The sequence below is a fragment of the Chiloscyllium punctatum genome, chromosome 39 (assembly GCF_047496795.1).
Source record: "Chiloscyllium punctatum isolate Juve2018m chromosome 39, sChiPun1.3, whole genome shotgun sequence".
NCBI lineage: Eukaryota > Metazoa > Chordata > Chondrichthyes > Orectolobiformes > Hemiscylliidae > Chiloscyllium > Chiloscyllium punctatum.
In genome coordinates, this window is record NC_092777.1 from 45,003,958 (window position 1) to 45,023,345 (window position 19,388).

The 19,388-nt window shown below is 42.3% G+C and overlaps 1 protein-coding gene and 1 long non-coding RNA gene across 9 annotated transcripts in view; one reads left to right on the forward strand and one right to left on the reverse strand.

The window, feature by feature from the left end:
• Nucleotides 1-3,921: 3,921 nt before the first annotated feature.
• The window catches only part of bahcc1b (BAH domain and coiled-coil containing 1b), a 244,742-nt gene continuing 229,275 nt past the window's right edge, over nucleotides 3,922-19,388 (forward strand). For 6 of the 8 annotated variants that reach the window (XM_072558582.1, XM_072558584.1, XM_072558586.1 and 3 more), the window contains exons 1-2: nucleotides 12,005-12,161; nucleotides 13,935-14,256. In XM_072558582.1, the coding sequence (XP_072414683.1) occupies nucleotides 14,058-14,256 (199 nt within the window). In that variant the 5' untranslated portion in view covers nucleotides 12,005-12,161; nucleotides 13,935-14,057. Of the gene's footprint in view, nucleotides 4,471-12,004; nucleotides 12,162-13,934; nucleotides 14,257-18,615; nucleotides 18,956-19,388 lie in introns of those variants that run through there. The other 2 variants (XM_072558583.1, XM_072558589.1) reach the window with 2 other exon arrangements.
• Nucleotides 7,763-11,823, reverse strand: LOC140464002 (uncharacterized). Its single transcript, XR_011954839.1, has 2 exons — nucleotides 11,063-11,823; nucleotides 7,763-10,865 (listed from the first exon to the last, which is right to left on the reverse strand). It is a non-coding gene; the product is annotated as an uncharacterized lncRNA (long non-coding RNA).

Below are 19,388 nucleotides of genomic sequence, written 5' to 3' on the forward strand. Positions count from 1 at the left end.
GGATGAATGTTGGATATGATTCTGTGAGTATGATCATGCATCTCTGAACTGGTCTGTCAAATCCTATGCCAGTTGTCAGATATTAGTGAGGACAACTGGGTATGCCAAAGGATCTGACATTCCCCAAGTTTTATTGCCTTCAATAGTTTGTTTTCTCATAAACGTTATAGTGATTATTTGCAACTGTGTGGTCTTCTAAAAAAAAGTCAGAAATAAATGGTTAAATCATTATTTGAAGACAGTTGTTTTCTTCAAAGAGCTTGGTCCATGTCAAGATTAGTAGATTGTGTGTTATCCCTTCCATCATTCAATTTAAGTGGAGGCACAGGAAGTAACTACAGTCATTTGCTAGTTTATGAATTGTCTTTGTTGAGTAAGATCAAAGGTGGCAGGTAAAATGTGATTTTGAGACAATTTCCACAATAGTGACGTAACATGAAGATCATACTTCGGAAATTTTTCAGTGATGAATGTCAACAACATTTTAATCATGATAATTGATAGTAGTGTGAAAGTGGAATTGCTGAATCACAAAAAGAGAATTTCTTGACTAGATAGACAGTGCCTTTAGCATATTTTGAAAGCAAGTGAAGTATCCCATACCTCCATTGATTTATATTAAGAAAGTATTGTATGTATTCTCACAATCTCCTAAGGCAAAGTGTCTGCTTCTTGGTCCCAGACATCTGCTAATATACTGGCTTGGCACAATTGGAAGCACTCTCATCTCTGTCATAAAATTGTGATTTCAAATCCCCCTCCTTGATGCACAATGTAAGCTGACACATCAGTGCAGTGGGCAGGGAGTGCTGCATTGCCAGAATTGCCATCTTTCAGATGAAATTTTAAAGAGAGACCCATCTGGCTATTCACATGTAAATGTTCCCATGGCATGATGTGAAGAAGAGCAGGGGAGTTCTCCACAAGTCCTGTACAGCACATTTCTCAATCAACACCATTCAATCAACAACTCAATCAACAACTGACAAAGTGGTCAGTTTGTGGAACCTTGTGGTATGCAAATTGGACATTGCATTTCACTACCTTACAAATAAATTTATTAGCTGCAAAATGTTTGGGAGTGTCCTGTGGATGTCCACTTTTTGTTTATTATTGATTAGCCTGTTACTAAAAGACAGTCAAAAGTAGCCCACAGTGAGTTATCTTCCCTTTTCCCCTCCAATTGGATAATTCCAGGCTTCTGCTTTGTAACATCCCACACTGGACAACTGACATAGCAAATCTTGTTTTGTAGGCAGTCCCTTTTATGAATTTGAAATGTACCATCTGTGAGTGCAGCATGTGCTGAATCACCAAGTAATCCAACAGCATCCTTCTTCTTAATTACTCTATAGTGTGCTGACAGAAGAGGGCCTCTTATTTAGTTTTAAAATATATTTAGAAAATTCATCTACTGGGAAAAACTGTCACGTAGGATTTCAGATAATATTTCCTATATTGAGCCAATAAAATCACTGAAATAAGAATTTTGAATGACCAAATATTATCTGAGGGGGAGTTTAAGGTATCTAAGAAATCTGCTGTCAGACAAAAATGATACATACAAGAGAAGTTACTAGCACACTTAATTTGCACCTCATCTGGAATGCCTTATGGAAATACTTCTCCAGTAGGTAGTACCATGAAATTCAAATCTTAATCAAAATGTCTGTACAACCACCTCACAAAGCAACTGGCAGTATATTGCTTTCATTGCTTTGATGCGGTCTCAGTTTGAGCTATAGTGTGCAAGATGTATCTTGGCAATGTTTTGGAACGACCACATATGAAATGTTGTGTAAACATACCACAGTGCCAGTAACACTGCTGTTTACAGTCATTTAGGTACATATGGCTGATGCCCCTAAATAGTCTTCCTGCAACAGTCACATGGAATTCAGACATTTATGCTGTTGGATGATCTCCATACTGATAGCCACCAATCTGGTACCTAGACACTATATGCATGACTACTGAATAGGATTGGGGGTGGATGTTAGGAAGGCACAATGCTAATATAGTAGACTTTGGATAACTGGTGTTTTAAATGTTGCTTGTCCCACTCGTTCAAATTAGGAAGAAACTCAGTAATACATTTATAGACTGAAAAAAAATGGTTTGATAGAAATACAGAGTGAACTATTATTCCATAGCTAAATTAACTGTGCAATAACATCAGTTTGGAGATAGAGTTAAGGTAAAAAAGTCTACTTATGGTCCATGTTCCATACAGTCCAGTTTTCTTTGTTTGTTCCAAGTTCTTAACAGAACTGGAAGAGATTTAACCTGCCAGATTAATTTTAAACAGGTGATGTTGAAAGTTATTTCCATTGTTATTCTCTCAACCTGTTAGCAAACCAATAGGATAATGCAAAACTAACAAAAAAAATCTTCAGGTTGTATGTACATGAAGAATTTTTAAAAGTTCTCAATTACTTGTTTTTTTCTAATTGTGACAATATGACAGTTTAAATAATTAATTATTTGTAGGATAGCATTGTTTCTTATATAATTTTGAATATGTCAATGAAAGCAGAAAATCAGGAAAAATTAAACTTTTGTTTAATTGCTCATGAATTTGATGGGAATATCACATTCCGCAAACACAAATGATCCAGTATGATAAGTGGGTGGACAATGTTGTTAGAAAAGAAGAAATGTTTAATTGTTTTGTTTTCATTTGACAAACGTTATCTAAGGAATCAATCGTTTACTAATCGAAACTTAAAAGTATGCTAATAATTGACTATAAATGCGAAATGATGCATTTATAGGATAACTTCAAGAAAACGTTGATCAATTTATTATCCCCGTGTAGTCCTACCTGCGTACTTTCTTTCGATTTTGCTTTTATCCAAATTGAAGTCACATGTCTGGAAAGGCTAAGGGTGCTTGGGTCTATCATAGCAGCACTCCATTTGTCTCTGTATCTGTGGAGTTGCTGACTGACAGCTACATCCATTTGCAGCACCATTTCCCCCTATGTGCATTCTCGCTCATCCTGGTTATGATGTAGGGTTGGGTGAGGAAAGGGAGAGAGAGAGAGAAGAAAGTCAATGTCCAGGTTGCCTAAATGCACCGGTGTGCATTTAGACCCTGCACTATCATGTCACTTGTGCTGGCGTCATCCCGGGACTTTGAAAATGGGAACCATGCAGTCACCAAGCGTAGGGGAGGCTAGTGTTGGGGGGCGCGGAGGGTGGGAGCAGTAAGCGATGGACTGTCGATGTTGATGCCAATAAACAACGAGCCAACAACAAGAGGGGAAGAACGAAGCAGTGATAATGCAGGCGGTCTTTAAGTGGAGACATTTGATAGTTACACTCAACGAGCTTCCGGGTAAAGGTTGACTGCAAATTTAAAAAGAGCAAGGGGTTAAAACATTCAGGCCATTCGATTTCCTGGTTGGGTGTGGGAAAGGGAGGGCGGGTGGTGGTGGGGCTCCAAGAGGCGATGACGTCTTGTGTGTGACGTCACGTGGCCCTGACTGTGTGACGTCATCTGGGGGTCCCAGAATGGCGTCAGTGTATTTCCCCAGGGCTGTGACCTCAGCAGGCAGTTCAGGACGCGAACCTCTGGATCCGGGGAGAGCTGTCTTCTCCAGCGCGCTGGCCCCTTTGGTCTCTGTCTCTCTCTCTCTCTCACCATTACATATCAATGCGGGAAGCATTGCTTTCGTCAATCTAACCAACATTAAAGAAGCAGAGGTCACAGATGAGCTTTTTTTCTTTTTATATGTAACAAGCAAAACAATAGTCAGCCCCAATTAGAATAAGTCGTAGCTCAGTGTGTACATGTGTACTCCATTCTTTCAATGTGCGGTTTCTCTCTTAAAAGGGCTGAGTCGTATACGGGGGGGGGGGGGTGAGGGTGCTGTGGAAATTGCTGTGTTGACCAGGTTCAATTGAAGAGTCGTGCCTTGAGCACAGTTCCAAACACTGTGGACCCAACAATAGCCGAGTTTAGGAAGTTCGCAGAATTAGGATTTTTACCTTCACCCCCGCCACCAAAAAGAAAAGAAATTCTCCGCCCACCCACCTCCCGTTTTAAAAAAATTCCCAACAGCAGCAAAAAAAATAGTGGCGGAAGCGCCGGGTTTGAGACAAAGGGAGTGGGGCTGCCTGCTCAAAGTGGGATACTGGAACCGGGAAAAAGCGGAGAGGATCTGGAAAAGAGATTAGATTTCGCTTCTCTCTCATCAATTTTATGGTTAATGTCAAGCGGCTCCATTGTGGGAGAAGAGGCACGTCAGCCAGCCATAAATTTGAGAGCGGAGTGGCAGCGCAGAACGCATCTGTTTGACCGAGTTCATTCCCTCTTTTACTGTATGGAGACAGGTAGAATCCTGTTGGCACACCAATCCTTAACAAAACAGAGGCAACCCGGGACAAAATACAAACCGTGCAGATATTTACAACTGGGCTTTCTCTAGGAAACAGTCTCGATCTGCCGCCTGCATCGATCGCCTTGGTATGTCATTTTTTAAAAAAAGAAATCTTTTTTCTTCCCCCGTCAGCGGTTTATAAATATACACAACGTATAAGCGGGCGAAAGGGAACTATAACAGGAAAGAAAGGGACCACAGTGTATGTGAACAGTTAAATGATAAGAATGTCCTATGACCATTGTCCACACTGTCTTCTGGAGAATAAACAAGATGAGCTTTAGTGTTCGGCTCGCCTTTTACACTGCAAAGGAATGTGGGGGTCGGCGATTCATTTTATTTGAAAATAACTTTTTTTTTTGCCTGTCCAATTCAAAGCTGTGCTATAGTGTAAAGCGAGCAGGCAAATCAAACCCAGGTGAAAGGGGACAAGATAGATATTTAATTTCCTGGAAATCTAGACCCCAAAAAAAGACATGCAATTTTAACTGGGTTTTGAAGTGAACGCTATATTTCATACAGAAGTTGGTTTGGTTTCCATCAGGGTTTGGGAGGTGCGTGTGGGTGGAATGGCGGAGACCCGCGGATTTTTATTTTCGCTTCATGAGCTCCCTACGATTCATCTTCAGATTCACAGAGCGATGGTTTGGTTTGTCAACTGTTCGTTTAGGGAAATTCTGAAGCAAATGCGCGATTTTTCATTTATGAGTGCTTTTGTTGTTTTGCTAATTTGTAAGGATTGTTCCACCGCCGACATATATATATTTCTGCCGTTGCATGATTGTTAATTGGGGGGGGGGGGGTGTTGATGCATCGGGAATCAAGGCGAAAATGGACCCGTAATAAATTGGTGCAGCACACAACGTCTGGTGATTTATATCGTATTCATAAATATAAATCCGAAGCCGGCGAAAATGTAGTTAATACAATTCACACAATTGTGCCACATTTACAAGACAAGCAGCATGTTGTTTTAACTCAGGTTCTGTCCAAAGTTGTCACTTGGTACCGTTCCATTCGGCGAGCACATTCTTTTCCCTGTTTGATAAATCCTTCTGTTTTAGTTATTTTAAAAAAAAAACTGACAGAGCTTCAGTTGCAGGATTACTAATACGTTGCCAATTAGATCTTGTTTTGCAGGTTTTGAGCAAATAGATTAAACTCTTTTCAGCTGCAGCACATTTAGGACCTCAAACGTCTATTGTTTTTTAATCAAATTATAGCAGAAATTTGAGTATTTTCTTTGGCGATGAACAGATAGTCTCTGTTGGCATGGAGGAAGTTAAATCATGCAGAACGCTGTAATCCCTTCTCTATCTCCTGAATTCCCCCCCACCTTTTTAAGGTTAACATTGATGGAATAAAACCCAATCTTGATTACTGGGGAAAAGGGTCGGGGTGTAACAGCAGAACATCTTTACGCTTTTCAATTATTTATTTTACTGCGTATTGTGTCTTTAAACCACAAAAGAAGAGGAAGAAAAGCAATTTGAAAGGGAACCCCGCGGTTGGGGAACTGTTTGTGATGGGGGGTTGGTTATAATCTTATTGTACTCTGCTGACTAAAGGCTAGGTTGCTAATTATCTCCTTAAAATGCAGTAGGGTGGGAGGGGGAGGTGAAAACAAAACAAGAGTGGCTCTGCTAGGCAAGGTCGAACATTTTAGCGCCTATTTGGATGAAATTATTTTAAAAAGACGGTGTCGTCATGAGTATGAAAGGGGACTCGATGCATTGCTGCAGATGTAAACGATGGAAGTACTTTAGCATGAGGTGCACTGCAAGCCTTTGAGGTAAATGTGTGCAATAAGTTTCACCTCAGTATCATTGCAGTTTGAACACAAAAAAAATCATTGCAACACGTGTGGGGGTTCCCCAGAACACTTGCAGGTCGGTCCCGGGGTTTTAACATTAGTATCTCAGGTATGTGTGTGTTTGAAATGAAGAGTGCAGAGTTTTCCCGAGTGTGTGAGTGCATGTGTCTGTTTTCAGTTTTATTCTAGGGTTTCTGCTCTTTCCATATGACGTTGGGTGAATTCTCCTGTGAGTAACCGATTCGGATCACACTGGCAGCGGACAGAGTCTGCAGTGTGTTGCCTGAAGCACAAATACCCTCAAATCTTCCCCAGCGCTGCTCTCTGAGATCAAACATCACGAGGATCTGCTTATAATGTAAATCTGAGGGCTCATCGACTGCAAACAGGGAATGCTGCATTTGCGCCATTTTGCATTCACTCTCCCAAATAGATGGCAATGAAAGAAGCTCCGGCCTATCGGCACCAACCTCGACAACCGTGGAAAGAAAATAGACTTCTATCTCAAGCGCCACACACAGAAACTGAGGCACTGAGCTCGGGGGGTTGTATAATGTTTCAATATGTGCAAAGCGAGTGTTGCAGAGAGCACGCAGCGAGAGAGAGAGGGGGAGAGATCACTGTGGATGCGTTGACTTTTATCTCCACTCCAATAGCGGGCTCAATAGTATTACTTAGCAGGCAAATGAGCTTGCATTCGGTGAAATATTAGCTCCAAAGATGCATGGATCTTATTCCCGTTCCACCACCCACCAAAAAAAATTAACTCCTCATAGCTCAGGGAGACATGATGATTTTTTTAATCTAAACCGGTGCAGAAAGCGGACTGAGTATCGCTTGTCCCAGTTTAAGCTTGTACTCTTTTTTTTGTCAGATGTAAATTAGTTTTTCCTTTTGTCTTTTTGCCCTTGTACCCTGTCGAACCCCCCCCCCCCCCCCACAACCCCGGCCCGTAGTCTCATTGCGGACTATTGTATCAAATAAAAGCATTTTACTTTGATATATTGCAAACTCGCAGCCACAGTCTGTAGGGCTTCCCATTGCTGAGGTATGAAACCGAAAGTATTCTCTCGGAGGCAGTTCCTGCGCCCGGCAGTTGAACGTCGCCGTCCCGTTCTGCACATTTACACCCAGCCGCCACCGAGTTTCCGTGGGGAGAATCCGAAAAGGACCTGTAAATCCGCAATTTACAATTTCTTGGGAAATATCACTCCTCGAGCCGGGTGGTGTTCGTTGGAGTAGGGGGGTTGTAAATCGACAAGGAGACCGTTGATAAAAGATTTTCAACAGCGTTAATTTTCACACTCTTTACGGAGGGTTCAACTAACGTGCGCTCACAAACATCCCCCCCCCCCCCTCACAGAGTGACGGTGACTTCCATCGAACATGAGGCGCCCCTCAATCTTCCAGGGAACGCGCGGAGGACGGGAGTCTATCCCGAGCAGATAGCTCGGGCTGCAGTTTGAACTGCGTCCACCATTCATTCCCTCTTCGAAACGCTTCAGCAGCCTCGGGCAGGCAGAGTCAACGCGTGCACACCCCACACAATATTAAAACAGCCCATCTCCATACAGTGTACAACATTTATTTACATCGGTAATTAAATTCATTATAATACATAAATTCATCACAGATAGCGATTGGTAATAACCACCCTAACATCTTGAACACCGTTTTGTGTTTTCAGCATGTTGCTGAATAGCAAATTGATAATTAACAGCCATGAATATCCACAACATGCATGTAGCAGGGGCACTAAGCCCTTGGATAAGTTTTGAGTGATGAACGCTCAAATTCACTTTCCCTGTTTTAAAACTATTGATGTGACAGGCTCACTCGGTTGTAGAAAACCGTAAGCAAAGAAAGGGGCTTGTCTAACGTCCATTCCAACATCAAAAATTGACAGACTGTCAGAAAAATAAGCTCCGAAAATTGTTGCTCAATTGTAAAACAATATTTAATTTGGATTCATTTAAGATTTTTTTTAAAACGCGTGCATCTCGAGCTAGGTTTTATTCCCACCTCCTCTACACATCGGTAAAGGGCGAATCTTGCTATGTGTTATACAAGGATTTATTTAGAAAACGCCAAATCTATTTCTTTCAAAAAAAAACCTCGACTAATATTTACAACACGAAAATGATGGGCACTCTTTCGAATTTCCTGGGCCGCCCACTTCTCATTTAATGGAATATGAAAATTTATAAATGAAGAGCATTTTTTAAAAAGGAACCAAGTGATCAACAATTGTAAATGGGTATATAGTATAAACGCGTGACAAAAGCTGGTTCTTAGCAGCTTGACCATTTCTGAGCTGCTGTACAATCCTGGCGTTAAAGCAGAACTGATATTTTGTTTCGAGGGGTCCGCGTTTAATTGACTAACTGAAGGCAGTGCGATTTATCACATAACACACCCTCCGCACATTCTCAATAATGAAACGTTTTGGTGAAGGTGCGAGTTCTGACTGTGCATATTAGATCTGTTTAATTTTCCATAGAATATTCCAAACGCGTGGCGAGGGAATCGGGATTAGAAACCAGATCATTTTTAAAAACCCATCAGCACAGATACCGAGTTGGATATTGTCAGCACAGCATCTCCTTGTTGGTTTGCAGTACATAAATAAACCAGAACGTGCTGGGAAGGGAATCTCTCCTTCTCCAGTTGATTTGAAAGCTTTCTCCCATCGAGTTCATCTTGAACTCTCTTCAGTTCGCACTTTCAAAGACCATCTAACCGGTGTCTGTGCTGCACTTTATAGAACAAACAAAAAATCAACCAACAAAAATTCCCGTGCCGGGGGAATACACCACGTAATGCCCAAGCTGGGCATTATATATAAAATAATTCACACATCCACATACGCTGTTCTTTAACGTGGTAACTTTTCTTTTGGTGAAAACTAGGCAGAAAATGAAGAGATTGCGGTAGAAAGGTTAACTGGACACAAACCAGAGTTCAAGTGGAATTCATTGAGTGTGGTCACACCGGCCCCTTAATTCCCTCCCTAGTCTGTTTTAAAATTTAGCTGGTCTGATGGTTGATAATAAAACCCCCCTCGGTTTTCGTAAATTGTGGCGTGCTTACAGATTCATTTGTAAAATAAATAAAAAGAAAGGTTTAACACAAAGTGGCTACACAGACGCCAGAAGAGAGGCTTCACAGCCGTGAAAGGAGATTGCCTATCTTTATTTTCAATCATTTTGGCAAGTTTCCTTCATGCGATTGTATGTGAGTAACTTTGTGATACCGTGTGAGAGCGCCATCGCACAATAAAGGGCCCTTTGTGCAAAATGTATTTTTTTTGTTGATGATAAAAGCTGTTCGAGCCTAAAGAAGGAAATGTCTGACCTTATGTGGTATTTCGGTTTTGATACGTTTCTTTGATTTGCCGTTACAGTCACTTAGAATGTTCATACTAAGTTAACCTTCTCCTAATTGATGTTTAAAAGTAGTCGTTACACCTATCGGTAGGTTCTAACTTATTAAAGCTAAAACCAGATCCTTTTTTTCCCACTCCACTACCCTCCCCACAAAAAAATGCTGCATTTTCGAAACGTGATCTGTCCAGATAATATCTTCACAAATTTCTCTTCAACACCCGATTAAGAAAACGCAAAAAAAATTACACGGACTGAAACATTCACAGACTGCAGACTGCTTTTCAGTCCTTTCGAGCCCCGTTTACTTTTACGTTTTTCTTCAATAAAATGCATCGTAATGAAGCAGCCGTGCCAATAGCTTCTTGCATTTACGAGGGTGACCTCAACAGCTTATAATGCAACACAGATGCAGTTGCCCTATTAGAGAGATTTCTCACATTCGCTCAAAGCTCCGTGGATTAAAGTAACAGTCTCTCTCTTTCCGAGACTCTTTTACAACCCATCCTGAAATCATACAGCAAAGGAACAGCCCGGTGCCTTTGCTCGTTTGAATTTCAGTCACTTCAGAAAGGAAAAGGCGCTATTTCCTCTCTGAAACACATTGCCATTTTATTGCATGAAGCTGCTTTCTGACGGTCATGCTTCCGAATCAAGATCCAAAGCCCAAAGACCACTGGTTGGTTGGTTTTGAATTTGTGAAGCCGGCCTAAAATTGACAATTCATGACGGAAATGGGATGGGGGGTGAGAAACGACGACTTGATGCTAGACTGTAGATGTTAACAAGTTTAATGCCGAGTTACCTCTGTAGCTCAGACCTATGTGGTCAATCCGCACACGAGCTCACAAAACGAGAGCCTAGGCAAAACATTTATACGGCACTGGAAAGTTTAAATAGACACATTATATACATCTGCAACTATAATTTCCATTCTCAAATTTATCTGATTTTTAAAATACCTATCCTTTCTTCTCGAGCTGCTTTTTTATTTAACTTTTTTTTGTAAAAAGAAACGTCTTGTTTCTCTTTCTTCCCCTGTTTCTTTTTCCTTTCAGCGTTTTGCCTTGCATTGCAAACATGCATGGAGTAGCCTCCGGCCTCTGGTGACAAATCCTCGTTCCGGTAGTTGGATCTGGGTGTAAGATCGAAGGAAACTGTCAGTCAGTGATGCTTCATTGATCACGCACAATCCTCTTTGCAGGACTTGCCTTCTTCAACAGCCATCAGTCATTTTGCATTAATTATCCTATCCACTGGTCCTCCAGGCTTCAACAGGCCTCCTCTGTTGGTGTAAAATGAGAGAGAGAGAGAGAGAGAGAGAAGGGAAAAAGGAGAGAATTACAAGTTAGAGAAAAGAGAGTAGAAGATCTAGAGGTGAGCAAGTTCACACACACGTGTATAAATATACAAGAGACTGGTCTAGTTTTGGAAGTCATGGCAACGCAGAAATTGAATTAGAAAAATTATTTTTAAACCCACCTCGATCTGTATTCTTCCCTTTTCTTGAAACTGCTGCATTGCAGAATGAAGTCTGCCTAGGCGGATGTAAGCACACACACACACCATGTGTTTTCAGCAGAGCACAGAGCTTTCCAAACTTCCTCATCGCGCCAGGCATTGTGCATTAAATTTCTTCACCCCATATCGCGTACAACTGCTTATTCTTCCAGCTTGTTCAGATCTCACATATTTCCCTTTCTTTTTGAACTCTTTTCCTCAGTAAACTTTGAAATCACAATTATCCCTTTGGACACAGTTGTCCCTGCTTTATCTTTCTGACACTCACGCTTACACATGTTAAATAAGTTTAAAGTCTCCTATTCAATCTCTTTGCTGCTTCTCTGGTTCTGTCGCAATGATCTTCGTGGCTCCTTCCTGGTGTTGGAAAAGTCTGTTCCATTACTCTTCCTGTTTCCTTTCACAGCACTACTTTTTGCCTTGCAATTGTTCTGTCCCAGTCTGTCCAGCTCTTCCACGTTGCTTTCTCTTTCTGGCTCTGTTCTGCAAATTCTGCTGCCTTGCGTTTCCACTGTTTTCTCTGTCTCTGTGTGCAACTGCAGTTCTCCCTTCACTCAGTATTTCTCTGCGAAGATCACCTTCCTCCTGCACTTACAACTTCCACTCTTTCACTCTTCTCCCTTTTCTGCTCCTAGGCCATTTGGGTCTCTGTGGAGGCGGCCGCGAAACCGTCACTTCCCTTTATACCAGCTCTCCTTCAACTCGGCGCGAGGGGTGCCCCGAAACCGTCGCCGCGCCCTAATTGCTTTTCATGCAGCCCGGCGCGGGCTGGCCGCCAGCCAATCAGAGGCTTGTTTACACAGTTTGATTGACAGGGATCTGGCGGGCCGCCAGCCAATGGGGGTCTTGTTTACACAGTTTGATTGACAAGAGCCCAGGATTGCTCGCTGTGCGTGCCTCATTGTACAGACAAGTTGTTGAAGCAAAGAAATCTTTTAGTGCTCGTGCTCAACTGCAACCTTTTCAGAAGTGTAGCATGTCACATAGCGTCCAGATAATTAAAAATTAGTCTTTCTTTTTTGCTTTTTTCACAATAAGGCAGTGTATACTCGGAATTGCAGTAAGTACACATTTTTGCTACATATATACAAGAAAAGTCAAAATACAAACATGATAAAAATTAAAATATTTGTTACTTTTAAGTGTAAATTAATGTATTTCCGTCTTTGTTTGTTATTAAAGAAATGTAATCAAAAAACCGTTTTATCCCCCCTTCCTTCTTTTTGCTGTAAAATACCAATTCCGTTTGTGCAAAAAAACCCGCAGCTCCAGCTCCCAAGCGGGACGGCTGTGCTTATGTGCCCGATCTCTATGCTGTCTAGCCCGGTTGGTTTCTTGAAGACAGTGCGCTCATTCATGTACTTGCACTCAATACACCTTCTGAAATGTCGTCCTAATTTGCAATATAAATTTATATATATATATATATTTATATAACAATGCGAAGTATTTATAACGGCCGCTGTGCCGTTTGCTTTTATCAAGTCGTCATTGAGAGGGAGCGGTCTTAGCTCTTATTGCACTGCAACGAGGCGAAATGTCCCGTTCCTGTTCAGAATTTGGAAAGAGGGTATCATCTCAGAAAACCCTAAAAGCCATAAGGATGAGTAATAATTCCACCGCTGTGTTGTCGGCGAGAAAATAAACGCCTGGATTTTAATTTGAAAGCACAGCAGTGTTAGATAATGAGACGGAGCACAGAAGGAGACGGTAGTCATATTGTGCTGTGAATTGATAACCGGACTCCGCACATTAGGGGAAAAAAACAGGCATTTTACTTCATCGGATTCCAACTATTTCCAAAATGTTAATGGTAGCCTCTCGATTAATTGCTCCATCTTCGTGCAGAGTACTTTAATCGCGATCTGCGTGAGAGTATGCGATAGCTTTAACTGTAGGACGCATTGTAGTCTACTTTGTGTGGGTTTCTATATACTCGGTGGTTTTTATAAATAAAACTGACTTTTGAGATTCGGAAATTGATTGAGAAATGGGGTATTGCAGGATGGGGTGGTGGGGTGGTGCTGTTACCGTAGATTTCCTTCATATGAGCGTTTTCTTTTTATATTTTAAACTATTCCTCATAACTCTCTGTAAATACGAGTGTGTTGTGGCAAAAAAAAATTACTGTCAGATGGAAGTAGAGGAAGAGAGGAGGGAAGGGAGGGAGGAATGCTGAGAAATAGGGGAGAGGGATGAAAGACCAAAGACGGGCGAGTGAATGAATGATAACCTCCTGCATTAAATTGTTCGTGCAGACCGGCTGCGCGCTCGCCCCAAAGCGGGGGGTGTCAATACAGCTCGGACATCGAAGTGGACAGAATGGTAAAGAAAGGGGGAAAAAAATGCCGCACAAGTTCTGTTGCACAAACCAATTCGTCTTAGAAACGGGGCCGTCTTTAATAAACATTTCATTGTTTAATCCTCTGAATGTCATGAGTAATTTATGTCCCCGGGTGCCGTGCGCTAAATGCAGCCTCTGTAAGTGTAGATATTTGCTTTAATTTTTCTCTCATTGTTGAAGCTACTAAGTGTTAAGGTAAATTGGTGTGATTTATAAGAGTGTTTTTTTTTCCCAGGTATATGTATTATTAAAATGGTCTCGGGCGTTGGTTCTTCTGGTCCGTGACTTTGAGTTTATCTTGGATCCACTGTTCCCTGTCATTAGTTGGAAATGGAGGGGGTTTGAATGAACGAGACTGCTCGGAGTTTTCCGCTGCTGTTATTGTACTGGTGACTGCAGCATGGCGGCTCAGCGAGCACGGCAAAGTTTCTCTGCCCCAGGTCTGAAATAAGACGTTTGACTGATCAATGTTTCTCCCATTCTTTCTAGAGGATGGCAGGCTCGGCTGGCTGTGCAAGCGGACACTCGGATGAGCTCAGATCAGCCTGAATCCCTCCCGGAGACCCGCCCGGCTTTGTGGATCTTTACACTGGGGGTGATCTCGGCTCCGTTATGGACGGCAGGGAATTCGCTCCTCCTCCCCACCTCCTGTCTCATGCGCTCGGCGTGGAGGCAGCTAGGGAGCGCGGCGCCTTGGCGCACCGAGCCGTCGGACGGATCGCCTCGACCGGCCACAGCACCGCACCGCACCCGGCTCACTTTCAACCTGCAAAATACTTCCCATCTCCGCTCCCCATGGCTACACATTCAGGTCAGTGTCTCTCTACACAAGCTGCGTGTGTGGGTGGAAATGCAAGCTGCTTAATCGCAACAAATAATTTTGCAAATCGCTTTGGAAATATACGCAAAAGATGGTCTCGTATAGTCTTTTGTTAATATGCATTAATGTCGCAGGAAGTAGCACTGACAAAAAGGGAATCGAGGCTTTTTCAACATAAAATATCTAAAATGGACCCGGGATAATGCTTAGGTTGAATAACATTGCTTTATATCGCTAAACATGCTGATAAGCACCTTACATTGCAGTCCAGGAGTAGAGAGCACATCTCAGACTCCAATGCTGTTCTACAATACAGAGAGACACGTTGAATACTGGGGCTGTTTACACGAGATGTGTATTTTGACACAGTGTATGGCAATAGGAAAATTCTGACCGTTACGTTTCTGCACATTCTGCAGAAATGTAATCGTGCAAAGCGATACTGAATGGAACCATTCAAAACGAAAGACGGGAGAGTTCACCCATCACGTTTAGTGTGAGGCCGAGTGGCAGTGTGTCTGTCTCCGGGCTGTGTAATGGTCAAAATTCCGCCTTCTCAAATGGTTTGCGAAGTGTGAGGGTGAAAATGGGTTCACTCGACATTCAGAGCCTTGGTCAAGTGTTTCTGGTATTCTGTTAAACAAATCCAGCGCAGGCGTTAGAGCGAAAAGAAACTATTCTGCCGCCTGGGTTTAGAGAGGAGCCCAATATTCACTTGAGTTTGGTGTACAGTGTCCCTGAAATAGACCTCACTCTGAAGATATGGTTTAATACACTTCGTCATAGATTTGCCACATTACTGTGGAAGGCACAGGGTCCCGTTGCAGTTTCCAAACTCCTTTATCTAAACTGTACATTCAGATTCCAACCTTACGGTCCTTCACAAAAGTGGATTCTCAGCAGTTCCCTATAGTCACAGCAATAACAACATTATCGAGCTTGTCAGTTCGTGGGCTTTTTTTTTGTCAGAGCAGATGTTGTGAATGCCGGTGTTTCTGATTTTTTTTTTCCAGCGATGGTTTCTAAGTCTATAGTTTGGATCAAATTTCATCTTAAAACAAGAGGAGCGCGCGCACACACACACACACACACACACACACAGCCGCGTTCCTCGTAGTGCATCGGCGGATCCGGGCGATATTTCGGTGGCGGGGGGGGTGTTTTAAAAATCCAATATCACTTTCAGTGTCACCATCGAGAATAGTCAGTGAGCTCCCGCCTCAACAAGCAGACGCTCACCCCCTTCTCTCTCTCTCCCCTCCCGGCCCCCAATCCTCAGAACTGCACACCTCTGCGTGCATTGACACGTTGGGCAGACAAATAACACGTTTGGTGGGTTTTGGAAGCGCAAAATACGAGGGCGCGATTCTTCACGTGTTACACCCGACTTAAATTGTCATTTTTAAGATACTGCCTAAAAGCCCGGTCACCGACTGCGCTGTGAGGCTCTCTCAGTAAATTGCAGACTTACTGTAAACCGCATGGGTTTAAAAAATACATTTCCACACGATATATATTAAAACAAATCATTCTCGATCCCATGCTAGTTTTGCTTGGAGGCAAATGGTGAGCAGGTATTGCATTAGTCAAATGAAAGGAAGGTTATTACTTAGTAATGTTTGGATTGATATATCAGTGTTAAACAATATTTAATAGCGTATGGATGGATGCAAGTTATACCTAATGCGGCGGCAAATTTGTCTTCGGAAATGGCCAAATTTGTGGATTAAAATCCCAATTGCGAATAAAACAACTTTCATCAGGGGATTTGACCAGCAAGATGACAAGTTTGTGAAGAAGATTGAAACCACGACCATGTTTGAGAACGCTGACACGCATTCTGAATAGACCGACTCCTGTAATGTGTGTTTTTTTTAACGTTTCGCTTGATGCACTTGGCACTGAGTCAAGACGTTTTATTAATCTGACTACAATATAAACCAATCGAAGCAGGCAGCCTCTACATTTTTGCTGAAGTGACCCAGCGCTCGCCATTGATTAAAGTCAAACAGCTTTGTCCTTTTTGGCCAATGTACGCTCTGTAAACGCGAGGTATACCAAAAATGTTAAAGAGTTATGAATTTGTAGATATCCCTTTGTTCAGGTTTTCAACTAGTAATTGACCCTTGTATTGACAAACAATAATCACATAAAGCAAATAAAGCGCTTAGAGTAAACACATTCTTCCATTTTAACAAACTGCTATTGTATAAAAAATAACCACATTTATTTGAATTATATGTACAAATCTTTCGTGTCATATTGCCTCATGGTAGGTTGTCATGTATATATCCAAAAGTGACTTAATGTGAATGGGTATAATGTCTTCACAGCTTTAAAACTTAAGGCAGTTAAAATATAACAGTGAACACTGTCTTAGAAAGCGATATTCCTATTGTCCAATTGCTCAGAGAGCTTAGCTCAACTAATGTCGATGGTAGTTTTCCAATTTAAATACTTTACTAAAGGCTATTAAGTACAGTACCATGGGCCCAGAATGTCCTAGACTTTGATCCTGGCCTGCAGCCCACGGGCTCATGTAGCCAATAATATATAAATGGGCGAAACAGCAGAAAAAAGTTATGCCATGACTGGATTATTTTAGTCGAAATTGTTTGCAGCTAGCTACCTGCTCAAGGGGTCAGTTCTGGGTCCGCATTCACCCAGAAACCCAGATCTGAGTATCTGACTGATTTCCAGGGTCTAGAAATTTTGCCATTTGTGTGTACACTTGGCACAATGGTAGTAATGGCTGAGTTCAGAGACTGGCTTTGTGTGAATGTACTGATACAGTTTCACATGGAGCTCTTTCCAAAATGGAAACACTGGGACGGTCCGCTGGTCAGATGGCGGGTCGACGTTCACGGCACTTTCTTTAATTTATTTCTTTCTGTTAGACAAGGACCACCGGTTGAAGCTGGAAATGTATATTTTTCCCATCACTGGTCCAATTTAAAGATCACAAGTGAAGTTTCCCGAGAATTAAACTAAACGTTCAAATGCCCCATATTTGAATTCCGTGTCAAAGGGACTGGCGGTTAAAACAGGCAAGCCCCCTGTTTCCTTGATAAACAGATCACAGAAAGAACTTGGATCGGGTCTGCTTCATCTGAGTACAATTTCACTCTTTCTGTCTTTGACGATTTCGGTGCTTTTATTTTGTTAATGTCCCCGCCAGTCGATACAAAGAATCTCATTTTTCACCTCTCTCCTGCGTTTTGCATTTCCAGTCTGCTTCAATCAGTTACCCTGCTGGGGTTTTTTTTTAAACCTCTGTTGTCGAATTCTCTTTCTGTTTCTCAATGGTCCACAACACATTGCCCGTTGCACCGGTTTCTTACTTTATTTGTGAAATTGCCTGTCAATAGAAAAGTAGATCAATATTTAGATAGTTTTATTAGTCAAATAGATTTATTGGACAGACAAGTCGATAGACGAGTTGATTTATTACGTTTATCAGATGAAACAGATAATGGCGAGATGCAGCTAGATCTGTGTGTTGCACTTAGCAGAGAGATATGTACACAACACTAACGTTTCATTTTTTAGATCCAGCAGAAACAAGAATGAGTACGCAATCTCTATTTAATATCCCACAAGGAGAAATCGTGTCTGTGCAAGATATTTGCTTAGAAATAATGCAGGGTGTTTAATAAAAATAATACCGAACTGGTCATTCATTAGATAAGCCTAGTTTATACATAATATGAAGCAAATATTATCAATTTGGGAAAACTGTATAGTGCGTGTAACTGCAATCGACTGATTTTTAAAAAAAAGCACAAGGAACTCGGACTGTTCAGGAAGCACAGACTCTGTTTTCCCTCACACCGCAGTTTTTTTTTCTCTCTTTCTCAGTCCGGACGATTGGACACAAACTCTTCTACCACGAGTTGGGAAATGTCCCGTCGCTCTCTGTCTTCCTTTGGCGTTGTTAGCGATTCATCGAGGATATATTTTACCTATTTCCGCTCTTCCCCCCCCCGCCCCCCCCCGCCCCCTCACCCCCCATCCCCTTCCCTCCCGGAGAGCGATTTTGGACTCCCCAGGAAAGAAGAAACTAAGATAAGAGCGGAGCAAATTCGGCTGAGGGATCCAATTCTACCCGGGGTGGGGGGTGGGGGCGAGCGTGAAATCGCACTGTTTGGTCGGGGGACGTTAACAGGACGCAATAAAAAGTTAATGCTTCTTGTGGAAAACGAAATGAGCTCAGGCGCTAGTAAACTTCTAGTACTGGGAGAAGTAGAAAGCAAAGGAAGCATTAAATGATGAAGTCACTTCTTTGAAATGTTAAATGAGAATGAATACGATCACGCCAGTGGAATAGGAATTCAAATGCTCGCTCCATCGCTGTTTTGTGCTGGTTGCTGTAATGGGAGAGTCCGGCATTCCCTCAAGAGGTTTTCATTTTGCCTAAAAAATGTGCTCAGACCCATTGATGCAATAGGACGTGCAAATTCCAATGAAAGCACCACGAAATGAGACACACTGAAGTAGCTATATTATTATATATCTGTGTAACCCGCTGCTCTGCATCTGAAAGCACCAAGAGCGGGCAATGCCTTCCTGAAAGTGACCCTGTCGGCCTCGTCTGCAAAGCCCATCTGAAAGCGCCTCGCCCTTCACAGGACACTCAGCCGAGAGGCAGAACTGCGGCCTCATTACACCGCACACCGCTGGAAACACCCAGGTAAAGTTGTTTTTCTAAATCCCCTTCAGTGACGATACTTCACCGTGTTTGTGCAAACAAAGCAACTTTCATTTTAGAAAATAAGGTCGGAAATGATACAGGATTCTGCATTCTCCTGGGTGCTGGATGAGAGATTCCCCGAGCAGTATTCCAACTGAGCTCACTCCCCACTCTCCACCGGAACGTTCACCATCTATCCTTTACATTCGCAATTACTGCAGTTGCCTTTTCTAAAAAAAAGCTTGCAAATTCCTCGAGTTATCGATTCATCTTTACACATTTGCAACGTCCCCTGAGCTCAGGGAACTGAAATGTATGATGAAGTGTGGCATAAAGCAGAAATCAGTTCTAAATGAAAAGCACGCCACTGAGAAAGAGCAGAAACCGCGCCGGGGACCTGGAGTCACTGCTCTCCGTTCAGTTCTCGAGCAGT